General features: G+C 55.8%; 2 protein-coding genes across 2 annotated transcripts; both read right to left on the reverse strand.

The window, feature by feature from the left end:
• Positions 1 to 428: 428 nt before the first annotated feature.
• On the reverse strand, positions 429 to 1,208 carry LOC126232421 (uncharacterized). Its single transcript, XM_049942681.1, has one exon. The coding sequence runs from the start codon at positions 1,206 to 1,208 to the stop codon at positions 429 to 431; it is 780 nt and encodes a 259-aa protein (XP_049798638.1).
• A 17,436-nt stretch (positions 1,209 to 18,644) lies between these two features.
• On the reverse strand, positions 18,645 to 19,424 carry LOC126232422 (uncharacterized). Its single transcript, XM_049942682.1, has one exon. It carries the CDS (start codon positions 19,422 to 19,424, stop codon positions 18,645 to 18,647), a length of 780 nt encoding a protein of 259 aa, XP_049798639.1.
• Between the last annotated feature and the right edge of the window lie 3,187 nt (positions 19,425 to 22,611).

Raw genomic sequence — 22,611 nt, forward strand, 5'->3', positions numbered from 1 at the left:
GAGCCCGGTCTGCAGCAGGATGTGTGGCGCGGCGCGCCGAGTGCAGAGCAGCGCGCGCCGCCTGGGCCGGGCTGGGCCCGCCCGGCGGCGGGCCGCGCTGTTGTCGCGGACGTGAGCGCCCCCTGGCGGGTGGTCGGAGGCGGCGCGGTGGACGTGTGTCCGGTTGGCCAGTGCACATTGCGAGTGGCTGGCTGGCGGTCGGCGGCGAGACGGGAGAGGAGGTATGTGTCGCGGGCGCCTTTGCTGCGCTGCGTCGTTGCGTGCCTGGGCGTGCGCCTGTCGACTGTGTGTGACTGTGTTGGGCGTTGTGCCACGTACGTGTGTGCTCGGCCGAAGGCGTCGGAAGAAAAAGAGAGAGAGAGACGGGCGGGAAAGTGGGTCGGTGTGCGTGCGTCGCCCGTGATGCGATGATGTCGCGTCATGTCATGTCATGTCTTTGCGAAACGGCTGCCGAGAGGTGTGTGGTGGCGAGCGGGAATGTGCGTTTGGTGGTTGCCGGCCGGCCGGCAGTTGTTGGTGGTTCCTCCTGTGTGGTTGTTTGTGCTGCTTTGATGGCAACGTGGAAGGACGCCGGTTTTTCCGTGCCTTGCGTGTGGTTGTGTCGACGGTGACTGGTTGGGGGTGTGCGCCGATGCACGTGCCATGTTGTTATGTTTGGGTCGTGAGTGTGTTTTTGGCTGTGTTGTTGTGTACGGGAAGGGGGAGAGAGGAGGAGGCGGCGGCGGCGGCGGCGGCGGCGGGGGTGATAGTGCGTGCAGTAGTGCCGTTGCGACGGGCGTCGGGTGGAGCCGTGCGTAGTGGCGGAAAGGTGTAGGTTGCGGGAAGCGAGCCCGTCGCGTGTCGTCGTCGACGACGGGGTCGCGTGCGCTGTGAATCGAGAGTGGCGGGAAAGGGGCAGCGTGCCGCTGTGTCGTGGTCGTTAGCAGAGGCCTGTGTGCCTGTCCGTTTGTTTTCTGTCGGACGCTTGGTGCGAGGTGTTTGTTTTGTTTTGTTGCCGCCGCCGCGGTTGTTTTTGTTTGTCGGCTGTGCTGTGTCGGTGGGTCGGCGAGCTGTTTTGCGGTGCGTGAATGTGTTGGTGCAAAAGTGGCGGCGGCGTCATGGCTGCGACCGCGACGAGCCGCGGGCGCGCCATTGATGATGTTGAACACAGAGCGGCTGTGTGCAATGGGAGGCCTTGTGTACGGGTAGCGGTGTTGTCGTACGTGCATCCGGCCCGGTGCGGAAAGCGCCGTTGCGGTTGCGGGTTGCCTCTGGTCGCGACGTGTGGTGCTCGGCTTTGTGGGTTTTTTTGGTGCCCCTTTGGCCGGTGGGTGGTGTTTGTTGTTTTGTGTGTGTGTGTGTGTGTGTGTGTGTGGTCGGTCTCTTTGGCGCTCGGTATATATCTGCCTCCTGCTCGGTCTTGTTGTCGACGTCGTCTGTAGTTTTTTGCGGCTTGCCGACGACCGACCGACCGAACTACTACCTACCTGTGACAGCTACGTGTGGCGCCCGAAGGTGAACGTAACGTGACCTCGGCGCCCTTAGCCTAACCTAAGATGTCCGGCCGTAAGGTAGGTGCGGCCACCTGACGCCTCACGTCCGAACGCTTAACCTAACTTTGACGCCTAACCTAACTTTAACCCTTAACCTAACCCACGTCCACCTAACGTAACCTAACCTAACCCAAGCGACGCCAACCCTAACCTAAGGTGTTGTACACTGCGAATGTCGAAGGCATGTTATAGTCTTAGGTGGAGAGCACTACACGCAACAAGCGGCTACACGGGTAGCAGGGGTTGTGTGGCGTGGGCTGGGCGGTTTTGTTAGGTTAGATGGCCTTGGGCAAGTACAGAAAGGGGGCAACAGCAGCCTCAACGGGTGCGGGGACCAAGCAGCAATCGGTATCGTTTGTTAATTGTCAACTGTCGAAGCTGCGTTGGTACAGTACCGGAACCGCAAGCGCTGACAGAGAAAGCACCGAAGCTCTGCAATCGTGATAAGGTACAGAAAGCTGGCTGACGCCAGGGATAAATTCTGCCGAAATTGTCACAAAGGTACAGACGGTGTTTTAGAAAGGCTCGATTGCATGCAACCGGTGGTGGTGTGTTCGTCGCTGTTTGAGTAGTAGTTTTGATCCTGTAGTGAAGTAGAGGTGGATGGTTCCTGTGAAATATTGTGGGTGGAGGTTACACCCAACAACCGAGCTAGGTTTAATAATAATTGGCTCCTTTGACCGACCTCCCGACGCAGCAGCATTAGTGGCAGAACAACGGAGAGACGGATTTTGGAAACACATTTCACATACATTTTCCTCAGCATGTTAGGGTCTTAGGTGGAGATTTCAATTTACCCGATATAGACTGGGACACTCAGATGATGTTCAGGACGGGTGGTAGGGGGACAGAGAGCATCGAGTGACATTATACTGAGTGCACTGTCCGAAAATCACCTCGAGCAAAATGAACAGAGAACCGACTCGTGGAGATAACATCGTGGACCTACGGATGACAAACAGACCCGAACGTGTTTCGACTCTGTATGTGCAGAACAGGGACGCAGTGATCATAAGGCCGTTGCAGGGAGGACGGTGTATCTATCTGTTTTGGCTAGCAAGAGTAATAGAAGGCAGATTTGCAGACGACCCGACAGATGAAAAGGCAAATGCCTGTTCCGACACTGACAATGTTGAGTGTTCATGGAGAAAGTGCAAGGCAATGGTAAAAATGCGTTTTTAGACAGGTACGTGCCGAGTGTCGAACTGTGAGGGATGGGAAAAAAAACCCACCGTGGTATACTACAACAACAACGTTAGGAAACTGTTGCGAAAGCAAAGAGAGCTTCACCCAAAGTTTAAACGCAGCCAAAACCTCCGAGACAAACAGAAGCTAAACGATGTCCAAAGTGTGAGCGTAAGGAGGGCTATGCGTGAAGCGTTCAGTGAATTCGAAAGTAGAACAAACCCTATGTACCGACGTTGACAGAAAATGCTAGGACGTTCCGGTCTTGCGTTGAATCAGTAAGTGGCTCGAAACAGCATATCCAGACACTCCGGCATGGTGATGGCATTGAAACAGAGGATGACACGCGTAAAGCTGTGAAATACCTAAACACCTGTTTCCAAAGCTGTTTCACAGAGGACGGACCGCACTGCAGTTCCGTCTCTAAATGCTCGCACGAACGAGAAACCGGCTGACATCGAAATAAGTGTCCAAGGAGGAATGGGAAAGTCCGCCGGACCCGACGGGATTACCAATTCGCGATTCCTACACAGGGTACGCGAAACAACCTGCCCCCCTTCTAACAGCCGTGTACCGCAAGTCTCTGGAGAGGAAGGGAGGGTTCCAAATGATTGGAAAAGAGCACAGGTAGTCCCAGTCGTCGAGCAGATGCGCAAAAACCATAGACCCATATCTCTGACGTCGATGTGTTGTAGAACATGTTGTTTGCTCGAGTATCATGTCGTTTGTGGAAACTCCAGAGTCTACTATGTAGGAATCCATGTTGGATTCCGGAAACAGCGATCGTGTGTGAGACCCCCAGCTCGCTTTATTTGCGCATGAGACCCAGAAAATATGAGATACAGGCTCCCAGGTGGATGCCATTGTCGTTGACGTCCGGAAGGCGTTCGATACAGCTCCGCACCGTCGCCTGATAAACGACGTAAGAGTCTACAGAATATCAGACCAACTGTGTGGCTGGATTGACGAGATGTTAGCAGACGGAACACAGCATGTTGTTATCAATGGAGAGACAGACGTCTACAGACGTTAAAGTAACCCCTGGCGTGCCACGGGGGAGTGTTATGGGACCATTGCTTTTCACAATTCATATCATATAAATGAGCTAGTAGATAGTGCCGGACGTTCCATGCGTCGTTTCGCGGATGATGTGCTGTATGTAGTATACAGAGAGGTTGCAGGACGATCGGCAGCGGATAGGCACCCGGTGCAGGGAGTGGCAACTGTCCCCTTAACATAGACAAATGTGATGTATTGCGAATATACAGAAAGAAGGATCGTTTATTGTATGATTGATTATATGATAGCGGGACAAACACTGGTAGCTGTGACGTCTGTAAAATATGTATCTGGGAGTATGCGTGCGGAATGATTTGGAAGTGGAATGATGATCAGATAAAAGTAATTGTTGGTAAGGCGGGTACCAGGTTGAGATGCACTGGGAGAATGCTTAGCAAAAATGTAGTCCATCAACAAAGGAGGTGGCTTACAAAAACACGCGTTCGACCGACCCATACGTGAGTGTTGCCCACCAGTGTGGGATGCGTAGCAGGTCGGGTTGACGGAGGAGATAGAGAAAGGTCCAACGTTTCGTCACAGGGTTATGTGGTAACCGTGATAGTTAAGTGGCAGACTCTGCAAGGGAGGCGCTCTCTGCATCGCGGTGTAGCTTGCTCGCCAGGTTTTCGAGAGGGTGCGTTTCCGGATGAGGTATCGAATATATTGCTTCCCCGTACGTATATACCTCCCGAGGAGATCCCGAATGTAGTAAAAGTAGAGAGATTCGAGCGCGCACGGAGGCTTTCAGACAGTCGTTGTTCCCGCGAACCATACGCGACTGGAACGGCAAAGGGAGGCAATGACGACAGTGGCACGTAACGTAAAAAGTGCCCTCCGCCACACACCGTTGGGTGGCTTGCGGCGTATAAATGTAGGAGGTCGGCTGTCGTGTGTGCTTGGAGGCAGATTCGGTGTGTCTGTAGTTGCGGACGGCGGTCAGCCCCCCTCGCGTAAGCGGCGAGGGGCGGCGGCGCTCGGTTGGCCGGTGCCGATGTTGCGCAGGCGGCGCCCGTTTTGTTTGCGGCGGGCAATTTTGTGAGAAAGGGGCGCGAATGTTGGCGGGCGAGGTGGCCCGACGGCTGCGGGCCGATCGGGAAACGGTGGGAGGGCGATGGGGCGGCGGAGGTGCGTTTGCACGGCCGGCATCGCCGCACGCCTCCGCTTGTGTGGCTGTGGCGGCGGCCGCGCTGGCCGGGCTGGCGCGGCGACGGTGTGGCACTTTTGCCGAAGGTTTGGCCATTGTGGCGGGTCGTCGGCTGGGGCTGTGGGGGCGGCATGTGGGCGGGGGCGGCGATTCTCGGCGGGCCGAGCCAGGCTGTAGCGCGCGGTAGCTGCAGTTTGGCCGTGGTTTGCGGCGCTGCCGTGGCGACTGGTTGGCGACTGTGGTGTGGCCGTGTGTAGCCCCATCCTCGGTGGTTTGAACGGCGCGGGTGGTTGCGGCGCAGGTTTGGGGCTGGTCCGCACAGGCTGTCGGACGTTGGGCGGTAGCAAGCGCGGGAGGCTTTGCGGCGCGGCGGCGCGCAGAGTGGCGGCCGCTCTCTCGGCCGTCCGCGCCCGCCCGCGACACTGGCTGGGCCTGGCGGCGCGGCGCATCGGTCTCCGAGCAGCCGAGCTGTGTGCACACGCGGAGGGTGCGCTGCGAACTTTTAAGTTTGAAGTGCTCCCACTGCGTGTTAAAAAGCAATTGTGTCCTGATAGGGCCGTCTTACTAGTGATAGGCGAGATCCTCCGGGATAGCCGGATGGGATAGGAATGTTTAGCATAGGGAATGAAGAGGCACCAGGGCCTCCTCACCAGGCAGTCGACCGACAGGTGGCCGACTCCCTGGGCGGGGTACGTCCGCGCGCCTCCAGGAAAGATTTGAATCATAGGGCAAAGTCAGCTTCCGCGGACAGGGCTAGGGCTAGGTCTGAGTCTGTAAACCCCCACCCTTCCCGCCGAAACCCCGTTTCGACGAAACAAGACCATTCACACACGTCGCTGGAACGCAGAGACGACAAGATGGCCGCCAAGCACCGGCAGGAGCTAGCGCGCCACAACATTACCGACAACAATGCTGCAGACAACTCAGACAGCGACGACTCGGTAACAAACAAGGGCAACCCAAAATTCTCAAGTGACGAGGAGATGGAATTCGACGATGGCCAGGGCGAATTCCAACGAGCCAGAAAAACCCTGAAGAGAAAAAACTCCTCAGAAACAGATGCGCCGAACAAGTTCACCGTCCCGACGGCGAACAGATACGACGCGCTGAATGACAACACCACCAATCTGGAGGCCGCAAACAACACAACAGCGGACCCCACACCTCAACAGCAGACCACAACCGCACCGGCGCAACGAGCGGTTCCAAAAAGACCACGCGTCCCGCCGATTACAATTGAATATCCAGGGCACTATCTAACCCTGAACAAAACCCTAAAGCAATATATGGAAGGCCCCATCAAGGCCATCCATAAAGGAAAATCGATCAAATACCATTTTGAATCGATAAAGGACCAACGCACAGCGCTGGAATTCTTTAACCACCACCGAATCGGAAACTTCACCCACCAGCCACAAGCCGACAGACAACTGAAAGTGGTCATAAAGGGCCTACCAAACACCGTCAAGGAACAAGAAATAGAAGAAGAACTACAACAACACAACTTCGCCACAACCAACATACACCAGTACAAAAAGAGGGACGAAAACACGAAGGAGTTACGTCCAATGGATGTCTTCTGTGTAACATTAGAGAAAAACCCAGAAAACGAGGCAATATATAATACGAGATACCTACTGGACACCAAAATTACGGTAGAATCATACAAAAGCAGAGAAGGCCCCCCACAGTGCAAAAAGTGCCAGGGGTTCTTCCACACAGCAAATTACTGCAACATGCCGACGCGGTGCGTCCGATGTGGCGGGGACCACAGAGCATTCCAGTGCCCATTACCGAAAGAGGGAGCTCCTCACTGTGTAAATTGCAACAAAGATGGCCACCCAGCTTCATTCAGAGGCTGTGAAGAATACCAAAAGGCCATCGAAGCATACAACAAACAGCGACCAGAAAGACAAGCACCTGCACCCAGACCGACAATTCGACCAACGGCAATGCCCACACCAGCAGAAGCCAGCCGATCAGGAAGAAGAAACTGGGCAACCCTGCCGCCGCAAAACAACAACGCCACTGCCAACAATAATGGCCTAGAATCAATCCTCAGCTTTGTCAACAAGCTAAAAACAATATGGGACAAAGTCCAATCCTCAAACATATTACAACAACTAACAACGCTCATGAACAACTTTACTCAGGCACCGGACATTATGTCCAAGATCACAACCGTCATTGGAGGAATGATGACTATCTTCGGCACCTTCAATGGATTTTAGGCCATCAAAGAAGAAACACCTCCGATTCTGCAATTTCAATGCAAATGGAATTGCCAACAAAAGAGAACTACTCAACGAATTCGTTGAAGAGCAGAAGATAGACGTCCTCTTCGTCACTGAAACCCACTTACAACAAAACGCAACGCTAAACCTCCGCAACATGATATGCCACAGGACAGATAGAGTCAACAGGAGGGGCGGAGGCACAGCCATATACATCCGTCCCCACATCACCCACCACCCTGAGATCACGCCGCCGATGCACTCACTTGAGGCCACAATTGTGCATATAGAAACGGCACAAGGAAAAATAGCCCTAGTAGCTGCATACATCAGCCCCAGAGCAGAACTCCATGAACATGATCTCACGTGGATTTTCGACAACCACGAACGGGTCCTCCTATGTGGAGACCTTAATGCGAAGAACGAAACCTGGAACAGCAGAAGGAGCAATACAAGAGGTGAAAGACTCCATGAACTACAAGGTCGCCTCAACGCAGCAGTAACAGCCCCGAAAGACATAACATACATCCCCTTCAACAGCCTCCACCGGCCAGACGTACTTGACATCTGCATTACGAAGAACTTAGATCCAGAACTGAACCTGCAAGTACGAAATGCGCTAACATCAGACCACCTTCCAGTAATAGGCCACATCGGTGACGCAATGGAACCCCCACGACCACGACAAACCATCAACGTCGACTGGGCACAATATGAACGGTGGCTAAACAACAATGTCACGCCCACAGCAGCGCTAAACACAGAACAACAAATAGAAGAAGCCATCACCACCATCACAGACAAGATAAGCACAGCCTACAAACGAGCGTCCAGCAAAACAACATTCCTAGAGGTCAAACACAACACACTCCCACCACTAATTCAGGACCTCAAATACCTGAAAAACCAGGAACGTCGCAGATGGATCCGCACCAGGGACCCACAAGCAAGGAGGGAAGTCAACAGGCTCACACGGGTAATCCACAAACGAGCAAAAGAGTGGAAGGCAGAGGTCTGGGAGGACAGGATGTCGGCACTCCAACTACGCCTGCGAGACGACTGGAAGCTCATAAAGAATCTACGGACACAAAAACACCGCAAACCGGCCCTCAAGGACGAAAACAACATGGTCTTTGACGATCTTAGGCAGGCGGAACTTTTTGCCTCCACTTACGAACTACAAAACAGAGTGGAGCAGAGAGCAGCACAACTACCCGACGAAGAAGAGTTTAACAGAAGAATCCAAACAACAATTCAGCAAATCAGGTCAAATCCAATTAACGACACAGCAGAATTAGCAACCACAGGTGAAGTCCGCACGATTATACGGCGACTAAACAACAATTCCGCGCCTGGACCAGACAAGGTGTCCAATGAACAACTGAAACACCTACCGCGTAAGCCGCTCGTACTGCTCACCCGCATAATCAATGCATGCCTTCAGAAAAGTCACTTCCCTGACGTGTGGAAAGTGTGCAAAATCGTCCCCATCCCAAAGAAAGGCAAGGATCTCACAAAACCAGAAAACCACCGCCCTATAAGCCTGCTACCAACGATGTCTAAAGTGCTGGAACGGGTAATACTCCCACGAATCAGGCAACCCCTTCTAGACAACCACGTCATACGCAGGGAACAGTTCGCCTATCAGGAAACCCTGTCAGCGGAACTGCAACTCCTCAGGATAACGGAGCTCATCACGAAAAACATGAACCTCTCCAGATTCACGGCGGCAATCCTTCTGGACGTGGAAAAAGCCTACGACAAAGTATGGAGAGATAACCTGCTAGTTAAACTATATGAGGACACGGATCTCCCCCGCTGCTACCTTAAACTGATAGACGACTACCTGACGAATAGAAGATGTTTTGTGGCCATAAACGGGAAAAGATCGGAAATAAAAACCCTCCACGAGGGCATCCCACAAGGATCAGTCATCTCACCAACACTGTTCACAGTGTACGTGAACGACCTACCAAAAACCCAGGACACAGTACTGGCCCAGTTCGCCGACGACACGGCCCTACTGGCCAGCAACAGAAGGTTGGATACCACGATCCGGAAGCTGCAAGAGCAAGTCGACCTAACCGAAACATGGGCGAGACTAAACCGGATAAAAATAAATGCGGCAAAAACCGAGGCCATTCTATTTACCAGACGACGCCCGGAACTCCATGAAAGAGTAGAAATCAATGGAGAGCGGATCCCCTGGAAACAAACAGTCCGCTATCTAGGTGTCACCCTAGACAGAAAAATGACCTTCAAAACACACTTGGAGGACAAGAAAACAAAGACCACCAAAGCCATCCATGCCTTATACCCCATCTTGGCTAGCAAAGACATGCTGCCAGTGACGAAACTAAAAATTTACAAAACAATTATATTACCAGCCATGTTATATGGATGCTCCTCCTGGGGCATCACATGCAGAACCAACCTCGAAAAGCTCCAGACGCTGCAAAACAGGTGCCTGAAACTGATCTTGAATGCCCCTCCATGGACTGGCACCGACAGAGTTCACAGGGAACTGGAGATGCCAAGAATGGCTGAACTCGTAAAGGAGGCAACAACGAGACTAGTGGATAAGGTAAACAGACTCAGACCTGACCTTAATCAGTTAGAGGAGATCGCCACGTACGAACCAGCACCCTGGCACAAAATCAGGGTGCCATTGACCATCATTCGCAACTAAGAGACTAGGATGACTACTGTAGAATATAATGGAAACATCAAGAGAGCCAGGACGAGATCTAGGTGGAAACATCAAGAAAGCGTAGGTAATACATAGGTTAGAAACAGCAAGTAAGGATAGATATTACATAGGTTAGAAACATCAAGCAACTGTAGATAGAAATATAGGTCAGAACAGCAAGAAAGTGTGTTTAGTACATAGGATCAAGAATGTTCAAGCAAGCGTAGGTAATACATAGGTTAGAAACAGCAAGTAAGGATAGATATTACATAGGTTAGAAACATCAAGCAACTGTAGATAGAAATATAGGTCAGAACAGCAAGAAAGTGTGTTTAGTACATAGGATCAAGAATGTTAGGATAGATAAATGAAACCACAAAAAGCAGAAGAGAAATAGGCCATGACCAAATGAAGACCACTAACGAGGCCCTAAAGGACCAAATCAGTGCCCAAAGGGACCTCCAAAGAATAAAAATGGTGCCCCTATTTATAAATAAATAGTGACCCCAATTAAGTAACCCTACCAGCACACAAGAGGGACCAATCGCCCCAGGCGATAGCACCCTTGCCTTCAACACAAAAAAAAAAAAAAAAAAAAAAAAAAAAAAAAAAAAAAAAAAAAAAAAAAAAAAAAAAAGCGGCGCGGCGGCTATTCTCTGCCGCCGTGCTTGCCGCCTGCCGCTCTCGCTCTCGCTCTCGTGTGTGTACGCGCGTCGTCGAAATAATGGCAGATCAGGCGGCTACGAACGAGACTGCTGCGGCACCCGCCGCCACCGGCACGACGAAGAAGGCCAAGTCTGCGGCGTCTGCGAAGAAGCCGCGCGCCAAGCCTGCGCACCCGCGCACCTCTGAGATGGTGACGGCCGCCATCAAGAGTCTGAAGGAGCGCGGCGGCTCGTCGCTGCAGGCGATCAAGAAGTACATTGCCGCGCACTACAAGCTGGACGCGGAGAAGCTGGCGCCCTTTATCAAGAAGTACCTCAAGTCGGCCGTCGTGGCTGGCGAGCTGGTGCAGACGAAGGGGAAGGGCGCGTCCGGCTCTTTCAAGCTTGCCGGCGCCGGCGGCGGGGCGGCCGAGGGCGGCAAGGCCCGTGCCGGCGGTGCGAAGAAGAAGCGCGCCGCTCCGGCCAGCAAGGAGAAGAAGGGCGCCCGTGCGGCCGGCGCAAAGAAGGCTGGTGGCGTGAAGGCGGCGACCGGTCGGAAGGCGGGCGCCGCCAAGAAGGCGTCTGCGGCGTCGGCGGCTCCCGCGGGTGCGAAGAAGGCGGCTGCGGCCAAGCCGGCCAAGGCCAAGTCGCCGTCGAAGGCGAAGAAGGCCGCGAAGGTTCCGACGAAGAAGCCGAAGGCGCCGCGCCCGAAGAAGGCGACGACGCCGTCTAAGGCGAAGGCTTCGCCCAAGAAGAAGAAGTGAAGTTAAAGTAAAGAAAGGAAAGGGGAAGGAAGGGAAGGGCTGGCGCTTGACCCCGTCGTCCCCCACCCCCCTCCCCCGCGTCGTCTAGTGGCGCGCGATGGCACGGCTGCGCGCGGCCCAAAACGGCCCTTCTCAGGGCCATCAGAGGACGTCGGGAAGGCGTTGATTGTCGTGCTTGGCGCGTTGTGTTGTCTTGTTTGGGTGGCCGTGCGTGCATGCGCCGGGGTGTGTGTGTGTGTGTGTGTGTGTGGGGTTGGTTGGTGTTTGTGTGGCGTTTCTGTATGACCCTTGTGGGTACTGTGTGCGTGCCGTGGTGGTTGGATTGTGGGGCCGGTGGCGGTAGGCGGCGGCGCGCGGTAGCGGAGCGGTTGTGGCCGTTTTGTTTTGTGTTTTGTATTTTGTGCGGCGGCCGACGGTTGGTTTCTCATGTTTCTGGAGACTCTGTTTGTTTGCTTGCTTTGCGGATGGCGCGTCTTGTTTGTTATGTGTGTGTCCTCTCTGTGTGAAAGGGGGACGGGGACGTTGAGACGTGGAAGTGGCCGGCGGGAATTGGGAAGGCGCGGTGGCGCCTCGGAGACGGCGGCGGCCAGCCACCCGTGGTGACGTCGTCCGGCTGTTTGTTTGTGTGTATTTGAAGGGGTGGGGTGGGATGACGTCGATTGTGATTGTTGGCGAGAGCGGCTGTGTACGGGAGGGAGGGTGGGGAATTGTGGTGGTTGTTTTAACGGGGCTAGAGAGAGAGGCTGGGCGGCAAGACCGACAAAAGTTTTGCTCGCGACGGAGAGATGTTAGTGGCCCTGAAAAGGGCCGTTTTTTTTGTGTTGCGCGCGTGCGGTGCCGTGCCGCGGCTAAGCGGTTTAGGCGCGCTCGCCGCGGATGCGGCGCGCGAGCTGGATGTCCTTGGGCATGATGGTGACGCGCTTGGCGTGGATTGCGCACAGGTTGGTGTCTTCGAAGAGGCCGACGAGGTAGGCCTCGCTGGCCTCCTGCAGGGCCATGACTGCGGAGCTCTGGAAGCGCAGGTCGGTCTTGAAGTCCTGGGCGATCTCGCGCACTAGGCGCTGGAACGGCAGCTTGCGGATGAGCAGCTCTGTGCTCTTCTGGTAGCGCCTGATTTCTCGCAGGGCGACGGTGCCCGGCCTGTAGCGGTGGGGCTTCTTGACGCCGCCGGTGGCGGGCGCGCTCTTCCTCGCCGCCTTGGTGGCGAGCTGTTTGCGCGGCGCCTTTCCGCCGGTGGACTTGCGGGCCGTTTGCTTTGTGCGGGCCATAGCGGTTAGCGGTGCGTGCGGTAGCGAAGCGTCCGGTGCTGCCTTGACAACGGGCCCGCGCGGGCCCGTGCTGCGCTTATATGCCCTCGGTGCGCGTGGTGGGGGGAGGGCGGGCCAGAGTCTATATAGGGGGGCGGCGCGCGCTCACGGCGCACCGTAGCCGACTCGCTAGCGCCGGGTGAGGAGCTGCCGCTTGTGCTTTTTTTGTTGCTTGAGGAGGAGGAAGAATGACAGGCCGCGGCAAGGGAGGAAAGGGGCTGGGCAAGGGTGGCGCCAAGCGGCACCGCAAGGTGTTGCGCGACAACATCCAGGGCATCACGAAGCCCGCCATCCGCCGCCTGGCTCGCAGGGGCGGCGTGAAGCGCATCTCTGGTCTGATCTACGAGGAGACCCGCGGAGTGCTGAAGGTGTTCCTGGAGAACGTGATCCGCGACGCGGTGACGTACACTGAGCACGCCAAGCGCAAGACTGTGACGGCCATGGACGTGGTGTACGCCCTGAAGAGGCAGGGGCGCACCCTGTACGGTTTCGGCGGTTAGGCAGGCAGCCGGTGTGCTGTGCTGTGGCCTTCCCGCGGCCGTGCCGTTGCCCGTGCTTGGTGGGAGAGACGAAAAACGGCCCTTTTCAGGGCCACCACACTGTTCGGAAATTGAAAAGTGCGAAAGGGTCTGTGTTGCCTGCCTGCCTCTGTGTGTGTGTGTTTGTTGTTGTTGTTGTTGTTGTTGTGCGCCTCTGTTGCTTTGCGTGCGTGCGTTCCGTTTGGAGTTTCGACGTGACGTGTGTGATGATGGATGCGGGAGGGCGCGGCTGAGTCCGGTGTGTGCGTGGTTTGTTTGTGGCGCGGGCCGGATCATCGATCGGATCAGCTGTTTGGTTTGGTTTGGTTTGTCCTGTGCCTGTGTGTTTGGAGAGCGCGCGCGGCGGCCCGCGTGTCGTCCGTCGTCGGGCCGTTACGCGCTCTTTTAATTATGAACATATTAACAATGATCACATCACATTATTGGTGTATTGATGTCGTTGTCGTTGTTTGGAACGCGACTGTGCGTGCGTGGAGGGGTGCAGAAAAAATGTGTGTGTGTTCGGCCACACGGGCTGTGGACAAGATGGCGGACGTGCGCCGGCGCTGTGGACGTTGTTGTAAAGTGCGGCGAGGACGACGGAAACTTTGCTTTGGACGTAGGTTTGTGTGGTGGCCCTGAAAAGGGCCGATTGTTGTGAGGCGAGCCGGCAAGGCAAAGGCGCGTTTGCGTTTGCGTGCAGGGAGCACGCAAGCGCAGCGCCGCGGTCCCTGTTTAGGCCTTCTTCTCGGTCTTCTTTGGCAGCAGGACGGCCTGGATGTTGGGCAGGACACCACCCTGTGCGATGGTGACGCCCGACAAGAGCTTGTTGAGCTCCTCGTCGTTGCGGATGGCGAGCTGCAGGTGGCGCGGGATGATGCGCGTCTTCTTGTTGTCGCGGGCCGCGTTTCCGGCCAGCTCGAGCACCTCAGCCGCGAGGTACTCCATGACGGCGGCGAGGTAGACGGGCGCCCCGGCGCCGACGCGCTCGGCGTAGTTTCCCTTGCGCAGGAGGCGGTGGATTCTGCCGACCGGGAACTGGAGCCCAGCCCTGCTTGAGCGGGACTTTGACTTGCCCTTGACTTTGCCTCCCTTTCCGCGTCCGGACATGGCGTTTGGCTAGTGGCGTAAGCGCTAAACACGTAACCGTAACGGTGCGAGCCGCAGCGAGTCGAGCAGCGGAGTGCGTGCGTGTGCCGGCGGCGGCGGGGTGGGGGTCCCTTTATGGGCTCGGGTGCGGCGGCCGGTTGCGCGCGCGCCCCATTGGTCGGCGGCCGCAACAGGGCGAGCTGGTAAAGGTGCGGTGTTGCGGTAGCGGCGGGTGCCACTGTGTGGGGAGACGCTGACTAGAGCGGAGCGCTTGCTGCCTGTTGTTGTACGTTCGAGATGCCGCCCAAGACTAGCGGGAAGGCCGCCAAGAAGGCCGGCAAGGCGCAGAAGAACATTTCGAAGGGCGACAAGAAGAAGAAGCGCAAGAGGAAGGAGAGCTATGCCATCTACATCTACAAGGTGCTGAAGCAGGTGCACCCCGACACGGGCATCTCGTCGAAGGCGATGAGCATCATGAACAGCTTCGTGAACGACATTTTCGAGCGCATTGCGGCCGAGGCGTCTCGCCTGGCGCACTACAACAAGCGCTCGACCATCACGTCCCGCGAGATCCAGACGGCTGTGCGGCTCTTGCTGCCTGGCGAGCTGGCCAAGCACGCCGTGAGCGAGGGCACGAAGGCGGTGACCAAGTACACGAGCTCCAAGTAAGGAGGAGGTTGTTACTTCGGCTCTTGGAAGGAAGGAAGGAAGGAAGGAAGGAAGGAAGGAAGGAAGCTCCCTCCGTTGCGAGAGCGGCAAAACGGCCCTTTTCAGGGCCACCAAATTGCCTTTGCGGGAAGAGCGGAATTGTTTGTGTGTGTGTGAGTGAGTGAGTGAGTGAGTGAGTGAGAGGGGCGGCATAGCTACCCGGTTTGGTTGGTTGCGAGGCAGCTGGTGGTGCTGCTGTGCCGTGGTGGTGTGGTCTCGAATGTGGTTGTGGTTGTGGTTACTGGGGTACGGCCGCGAGGGTTTGGTTGCCGCCGGTGTGACGTGGAATGCGTGCACGAGTCTTGGCGTGGTTGTTTGTCGACACACAGATAGATCGATAGGAGGTGTTGGTGCTGTCTGTGGCGCTGATTCATGTCTTTGTCTCCGTCTGCCCGGTTAGTCACGTGACTGCAATTGAAAGTCCTCGCGATTGATTGATTGTTGGATGTCACCGTTACGGCCGTCTGTTGTCACATCATACATGATGGCGAGGGTGAAATGTTGTGTTGCCGTCGACTATTCCCTTTGCTGTACGGCGCGTTGGTGTGTGTGTGTTGGTGACGTTTTAAATGGACGTGTCGTACTATCATCCATTACGAAGTCGCCAAGAAATGTACGGGCGGGTGGGGTAGGCGACACGCACGGTGGTGTACCTATTTGGCCCTTGATTTGATGATAGCCGTTTCTGCAGTTTGACTGATGATTGATTGGACTGTTGTGCGCACGCACGTCATTCACGGTGCACGTGTGTTCGGTTGAGTACAGTAAGCGTGAGGCTAGACGACGACGGTCGTTGTTTGTTGTTATGGGCGTACACGCGTTTCGTTGGTCTGTGTCCCCCGGTGTGAAATGGCAGGTGTGTCGGTGATGTGATCCGATCCGGCGGCTCTGAGTAACTGTCAATATCGGCGCGGTACACCGGCGTCATGGCAACGTGTCGGTGTTCACACCAGTCGCACTGTGGCACCGTCGGCGCCGCGAACGGTGACGAAAGGCTGACCTTTGATCGGTCGAGTGTCGTGTCTGGGCAGAACGTGTGGAATGAGCAAAACTGTTGGGGACGGAAACAATGGTGGAGGAGGGGAACGGAAAGTAATAAAACAAACAAAATGGAGAAGCAATCACCGGAAAACGAAGCAGGGAAAAACGGAGAGGCGCTGTCTATAGCAACGGAACGTTCCCGTGCATTGCAGCCGCACTGAAAGGCGTTTACGGCGCGGCTGCAGGTGTCGGCCGTGGTGACGGCTGAATTGCATTGCCTTCCCGGATGAAACGTTCGCCGACATGGCTCGGAGGAGGAATCTATGAGAATGCGTTGCCCTTGCCTGCCGTTTCGTGTGCCCTCCTGTTGTGTACGCTGTTGTTGTCCGGTGTAGCGAAGGGTGTGTATGTAGGGGTGTGTGTGTGTTTAGTGGGGAATTGGAAGGTCGATAGCTGCCGTCACGGTCAAGATAACGCAGTCAAAGGTGTCGCGAAAAAGTGTGTTAGCCGTGGTTGGTTGGTTCGTGTGTTTTAAAGAGAATGGACGAGAGAGAGAAAGTAGGTGGAGAGTGCGTTGCGTGTTGCCTAACTGCGTCCGCGAATATGGCAGTAGTTGGTGGTGGGCGTGCCCTTGCATGTGGCCCGGAAGGCGTGTCCGTTTCGCGGTAGTGGCACCGCTGCTGGCATATTCGGGAGATGGGAGGGGCGCGAAAGGAGAAAGGAGACGCGGAGGCTTTTAAAGACGGGGAGGGCGCGTGTGGGTGGCTCGCGCTGCGCTCGGCGGTTGTGTTTGTGCAACAAATGTGTTGCCGGGAGGGGACCGTTGTTGTGGTGCGGTTGTAGCCTCAGACGCGGCCGGCAGTGAACGTGAGACGACGGATGCGGGCCGGGGCGGCGCATGTCGCCGGTGCCATGCCTTTTAAGAGCCGCGTGGTCGGGGGTGTGCGCACCGTGTGTCGTGTTGCGAGACAGCATCATTTGTGCTGCGTGGCGTGGCGTGGCGTGGGGGCGAGGAGAGCGAGCCGCGCGGTGTGCTTGTGCGCCGGAGAATGGCACACTGCGCCTGCCCGTTGAGGAGGCCGATGGCCGTGGTGTGGTGGAAATGGAGCGCGTCGGACGTGCACCAATGAGAAAGAGAAACAAAGCGGCGACAACGAACGAAAGGGGGAGGGAGGCCATTGTGTCACATGCGGCGGTGGGAGGAAAAAAAAAAAAACAAACAAACAAACAAACAAGAAACGAAGACGTAAGAAAGAGGAGAAACAACAAAGAGAATGAGTCGTGCGTTCGCGAGGGGGGGTGCGCGTGTAACTCCGGTACGCGCAGTGCCGGAGCCCAACGGCTGTGTCGTCGACGCCAGTGCTTGTCGGCCGAATGGGTGCGGGAATAGAGGCAGCGTCGGCACGGAGAAGCAAGCAAGAAGGAAGGACGCACGCGCGCTGCGGCGTTTGGCGCGGTTTGCGGCTGGCGCCTTTGGTGGCAACGGCCGGGACAAGCAGCGGTGTATGGTGGTGTGCGGGGCGGACAGGGGCGGCGGCGGTGGTGGACTGGGAGGAGGCGAGGCGGCGCCGACGGTGGCGTGTGGTACGGCGAAAACGGGACGGACGGACGGCGGATGTTGGAGAGGCGCCGCGCACGCAGACACATGGAAGGAAGGAAGGAACGAACGCAAGGGAACAAATGGAGGGGGCGAATGTGGAGATGCGGGCAGGCGGTGGTGTTTGTGGGCATGTGGTGGGGAGAAGGGCGGGGGCGGGAGGACAGAGGCGAGGCGACTGCGTGCTTGCTCGCTCGCTCGCGTGTCTTTTGTTTTTGTGTTTGTTTTTCCATCGTTTGGTCGCCTTGGAGCCTGTCGGTCCCGTCCGTGTGTGGCCACGCTTCGGGTGCGTGTATGTTTGTACGTTTCGTTTGTTCGTCTTCTGCAGCAGAGGCGGTGCGCGGCAGTGGGAACGCCTGCCTGGCGGCTGGGACGGCCAGCAAATGCGGTTGGATGGGCGGCCACAGCACCGCACCTGTGCCCAAGGAGGCGACGCTGGCGGCGGGGCCCCCTCGGATGCGGCCGGCTGGGGGCTGTGTGCGCTGCCGCTGCCGCTGCCGCCGCCGCCGCCGCCGCCGCCGCCGCCGCCGCCGCCGCCGCCGCCGCCGGTGCTGGTGCTGGTGCTGGTGCAGCAGCAACAACGACGAACAACGAGTAAGCAAGAAGAGGACGAAGCGGATGGCTGGTGGGTGAGTGCATTTATTTAGGCGGTCGACAAGGCAGTGCGTGATGTGGCGTTGTGACGGGGGTTTGCTCACGTGGCCTCGTTTGTGTTGATGCGCAGGAAGATGAGATGCGGGCAGACGCAGACGCGTACAGAGAGACGAGCCCGGTCTGCAGCAGGATGTGTGGCGCGGCGCGCCGAGTGCAGAGCAGCGCGCGCCGCCTGGGCCGGGCTGGGCCCGCCCGGCGGCGGGCCGCGCTGTTGTCGCGGACGTGAGCGCCCCCTGGCGGGTGGTCGGAGGCGGCGCGGTGGACGTGTGTCCGGTTGGCCAGTGCACATTGCGAGTGGCTGGCTGGCGGTCGGCGGCGAGACGGGAGAGGAGGTATGTGTCGCGGGCGCCTTTGCTGCGCTGCGTCGTTGCGTGCCTGGGCGTGCGCCTGTCGACTGTGTGTGACTGTGTTGGGCGTTGTGCCACGTACGTGTGTGCTCGGCCGAAGGCGTCGGAAGAAAAAGAGAGAGAGAGACGGGCGGGAAAGTGGGTCGGTGTGCGTGCGTCGCCCGTGATGCGATGATGTCGCGTCATGTCATGTCATGTCTTTGCGAAACGGCTGCCGAGAGGTGTGTGGTGGCGAGCGGGAATGTGCGTTTGGTGGTTGCCGGCCGGCCGGCAGTTGTTGGTGGTTCCTCCTGTGTGGTTGTTTGTGCTGCTTTGATGGCAACGTGGAAGGACGCCGGTTTTTCCGTGCCTTGCGTGTGGTTGTGTCGACGGTGACTGGTTGGGGGTGTGCGCCGATGCACGTGCCATGTTGTTATGTTTGGGTCGTGAGTGTGTTTTTGGCTGTGTTGTTGTGTACGGGAAGGGGGAGAGAGGAGGAGGCGGCGGCGGCGGCGGCGGCGGCGGGGGTGATAGTGCGTGCAGTAGTGCCGTTGCGACGGGCGTCGGGTGGAGCCGTGCGTAGTGGCGGAAAGGTGTAGGTTGCGGGAAGCGAGCCCGTCGCGTGTCGTCGTCGACGACGGGGTCGCGTGCGCTGTGAATCGAGAGTGGCGGGAAAGGGGCAGCGTGCCGCTGTGTCGTGGTCGTTAGCAGAGGCCTGTGTGCCTGTCCGTTTGTTTTCTGTCGGACGCTTGGTGCGAGGTGTTTGTTTTGTTTTGTTGCCGCCGCCGCGGTTGTTTTTGTTTGTCGGCTGTGCTGTGTCGGTGGGTCGGCGAGCTGTTTTGCGGTGCGTGAATGTGTTGGTGCAAAAGTGGCGGCGGCGTCATGGCTGCGACCGCGACGAGCCGCGGGCGCGCCATTGATGATGTTGAACACAGAGCGGCTGTGTGCAATGGGAGGCCTTGTGTACGGGTAGCGGTGTTGTCGTACGTGCATCCGGCCCGGTGCGGAAAGCGCCGTTGCGGTTGCGGGTTGCCTCTGGTCGCGACGTGTGGTGCTCGGCTTTGTGGGTTTTTTTGGTGCCCCTTTGGCCGGTGGGTGGTGTTTGTTGTTTTGTGTGTGTGTGTGTGTGTGTGTGTGTGGTCGGTCTCTTTGGCGCTCGGTATATATCTGCCTCCTGCTCGGTCTTGTTGTCGACGTCGTCTGTAGTTTTTTGCGGCTTGCCGACGACCGACCGACCGAACTACTACCTACCTGTGACAGCTACGTGTGGCGCCCGAAGGTGAACGTAACGTGACCTCGGCGCCCTTAGCCTAACCTAAGATGTCCGGCCGTAAGGTAGGTGCGGCCACCTGACGCCTCACGTCCGAACGCTTAACCTAACTTTGACGCCTAACCTAACTTTAACCCTTAACCTAACCCACGTCCACCTAACGTAACCTAACCTAACCCAAGCGACGCCAACCCTAACCTAAGGTGTTGTACACTGCGAATGTCGAAGGCATGTTATAGTCTTAGGTGGAGAGCACTACACGCAACAAGCGGCTACACGGGTAGCAGGGGTTGTGTGGCGTGGGCTGGGCGGTTTTGTTAGGTTAGATGGCCTTGGGCAAGTACAGAAAGGGGGCAACAGCAGCCTCAACGGGTGCGGGGACCAAGCAGCAATCGGTATCGTTTGTTAATTGTCAACTGTCGAAGCTGCGTTGGTACAGTACCGGAACCGCAAGCGCTGACAGAGAAAGCACCGAAGCTCTGCAATCGTGATAAGGTACAGAAAGCTGGCTGACGCCAGGGATAAATTCTGCCGAAATTGTCACAAAGGTACAGACGGTGTTTTAGAAAGGCTCGATTGCATGCAACCGGTGGTGGTGTGTTCGTCGCTGTTTGAGTAGTAGTTTTGATCCTGTAGTGAAGTAGAGGTGGATGGTTCCTGTGAAATATTGTGGGTGGAGGTTACACCCAACAACCGAGCTAGGTTTAATAATAATTGGCTCCTTTGACCGACCTCCCGACGCAGCAGCATTAGTGGCAGAACAACGGAGAGACGGATTTTGGAAACACATTTCACATACATTTTCCTCAGCATGTTAGGGTCTTAGGTGGAGATTTCAATTTACCCGATATAGACTGGGACACTCAGATGATGTTCAGGACGGGTGGTAGGGGGACAGAGAGCATCGAGTGACATTATACTGAGTGCACTGTCCGAAAATCACCTCGAGCAAAATGAACAGAGAACCGACTCGTGGAGATAACATCGTGGACCTACGGATGACAAACAGACCCGAACGTGTTTCGACTCTGTATGTGCAGAACAGGGACGCAGTGATCATAAGGCCGTTGCAGGGAGGACGGTGTATCTATCTGTTTTGGCTAGCAAGAGTAATAGAAGGCAGATTTGCAGACGACCCGACAGATGAAAAGGCAAATGCCTGTTCCGACACTGACAATGTTGAGTGTTCATGGAGAAAGTGCAAGGCAATGGTAAAAATGCGTTTTTAGACAGGTACGTGCCGAGTGTCGAACTGTGAGGGATGGGAAAAAAAACCCACCGTGGTATACTACAACAACAACGTTAGGAAACTGTTGCGAAAGCAAAGAGAGCTTCACCCAAAGTTTAAACGCAGCCAAAACCTCCGAGACAAACAGAAGCTAAACGATGTCCAAAGTGTGAGCGTAAGGAGGGCTATGCGTGAAGCGTTCAGTGAATTCGAAAGTAGAACAAACCCTATGTACCGACGTTGACAGAAAATGCTAGGACGTTCCGGTCTTGCGTTGAATCAGTAAGTGGCTCGAAACAGCATATCCAGACACTCCGGCATGGTGATGGCATTGAAACAGAGGATGACACGCGTAAAGCTGTGAAATACCTAAACACCTGTTTCCAAAGCTGTTTCACAGAGGACGGACCGCACTGCAAGTTCCGTCTCTAAATGCTCGCACGAACGAGAAACCGGCTGACATCGAAATAAGTGTCCAAGGAGGAATGGGAAAGTCCGCCGGACCCGACGGGATTACCAATTCGCGATTCCTACACAGGGTACGCGAAACAACCTGCCCCCCTTCTAACAGCCGTGTACCGCAAGTCTCTGGAGAGGAAGGGAGGGTTCCAAATGATTGGAAAAGAGCACAGGTAGTCCCAGTCGTCGAGCAGATGCGCAAAAACCATAGACCCATATCTCTGACGTCGATGTGTTGTAGAACATGTTGTTTGCTCGAGTATCATGTCGTTTGTGGAAACTCCAGAGTCTACTATGTAGGAATCCATGTTGGATTCCGGAAACAGCGATCGTGTGTGAGACCCCCAGCTCGCTTTATTTGCGCATGAGACCCAGAAAATATGAGATACAGGCTCCCAGGTGGATGCCATTGTCGTTGACGTCCGGAAGGCGTTCGATACAGCTCCGCACCGTCGCCTGATAAACGACGTAAGAGTCTACAGAATATCAGACCAACTGTGTGGCTGGATTGACGAGATGTTAGCAGACGGAACACAGCATGTTGTTATCAATGGAGAGACAGACGTCTACAGACGTTAAAGTAACCCCTGGCGTGCCACGGGGGAGTGTTATGGGACCATTGCTTTTCACAATTCATATCATATAAATGAGCTAGTAGATAGTGCCGGACGTTCCATGCGTCGTTTCGCGGATGATGTGCTGTATGTAGTATACAGAGAGGTTGCAGGACGATCGGCAGCGGATAGGCACCCGGTGCAGGGAGTGGCAACTGTCCCCTTAACATAGACAAATGTGATGTATTGCGAATATACAGAAAGAAGGATCGTTTATTGTATGATTGATTATATGATAGCGGGACAAACACTGGTAGCTGTGACGTCTGTAAAATATGTATCTGGGAGTATGCGTGCGGAATGATTTGGAAGTGGAATGATGATCAGATAAAAGTAATTGTTGGTAAGGCGGGTACCAGGTTGAGATGCACTGGGAGAATGCTTAGCAAAAATGTAGTCCATCAACAAAGGAGGTGGCTTACAAAAACACGCGTTCGACCGACCCATACGTGAGTGTTGCCCACCAGTGTGGGATGCGTAGCAGGTCGGGTTGACGGAGGAGATAGAGAAAGGTCCAACGTTTCGTCACAGGGTTATGTGGTAACCGTGATAGTTAAGTGGCAGACTCTGCAAGGGAGGCGCTCTCTGCATCGCGGTGTAGCTTGCTCG

Source organism: Schistocerca nitens, unplaced genomic scaffold (assembly GCF_023898315.1).
Source record: "Schistocerca nitens isolate TAMUIC-IGC-003100 unplaced genomic scaffold, iqSchNite1.1 HiC_scaffold_498, whole genome shotgun sequence".
NCBI lineage: Eukaryota > Metazoa > Arthropoda > Insecta > Orthoptera > Acrididae > Schistocerca > Schistocerca nitens.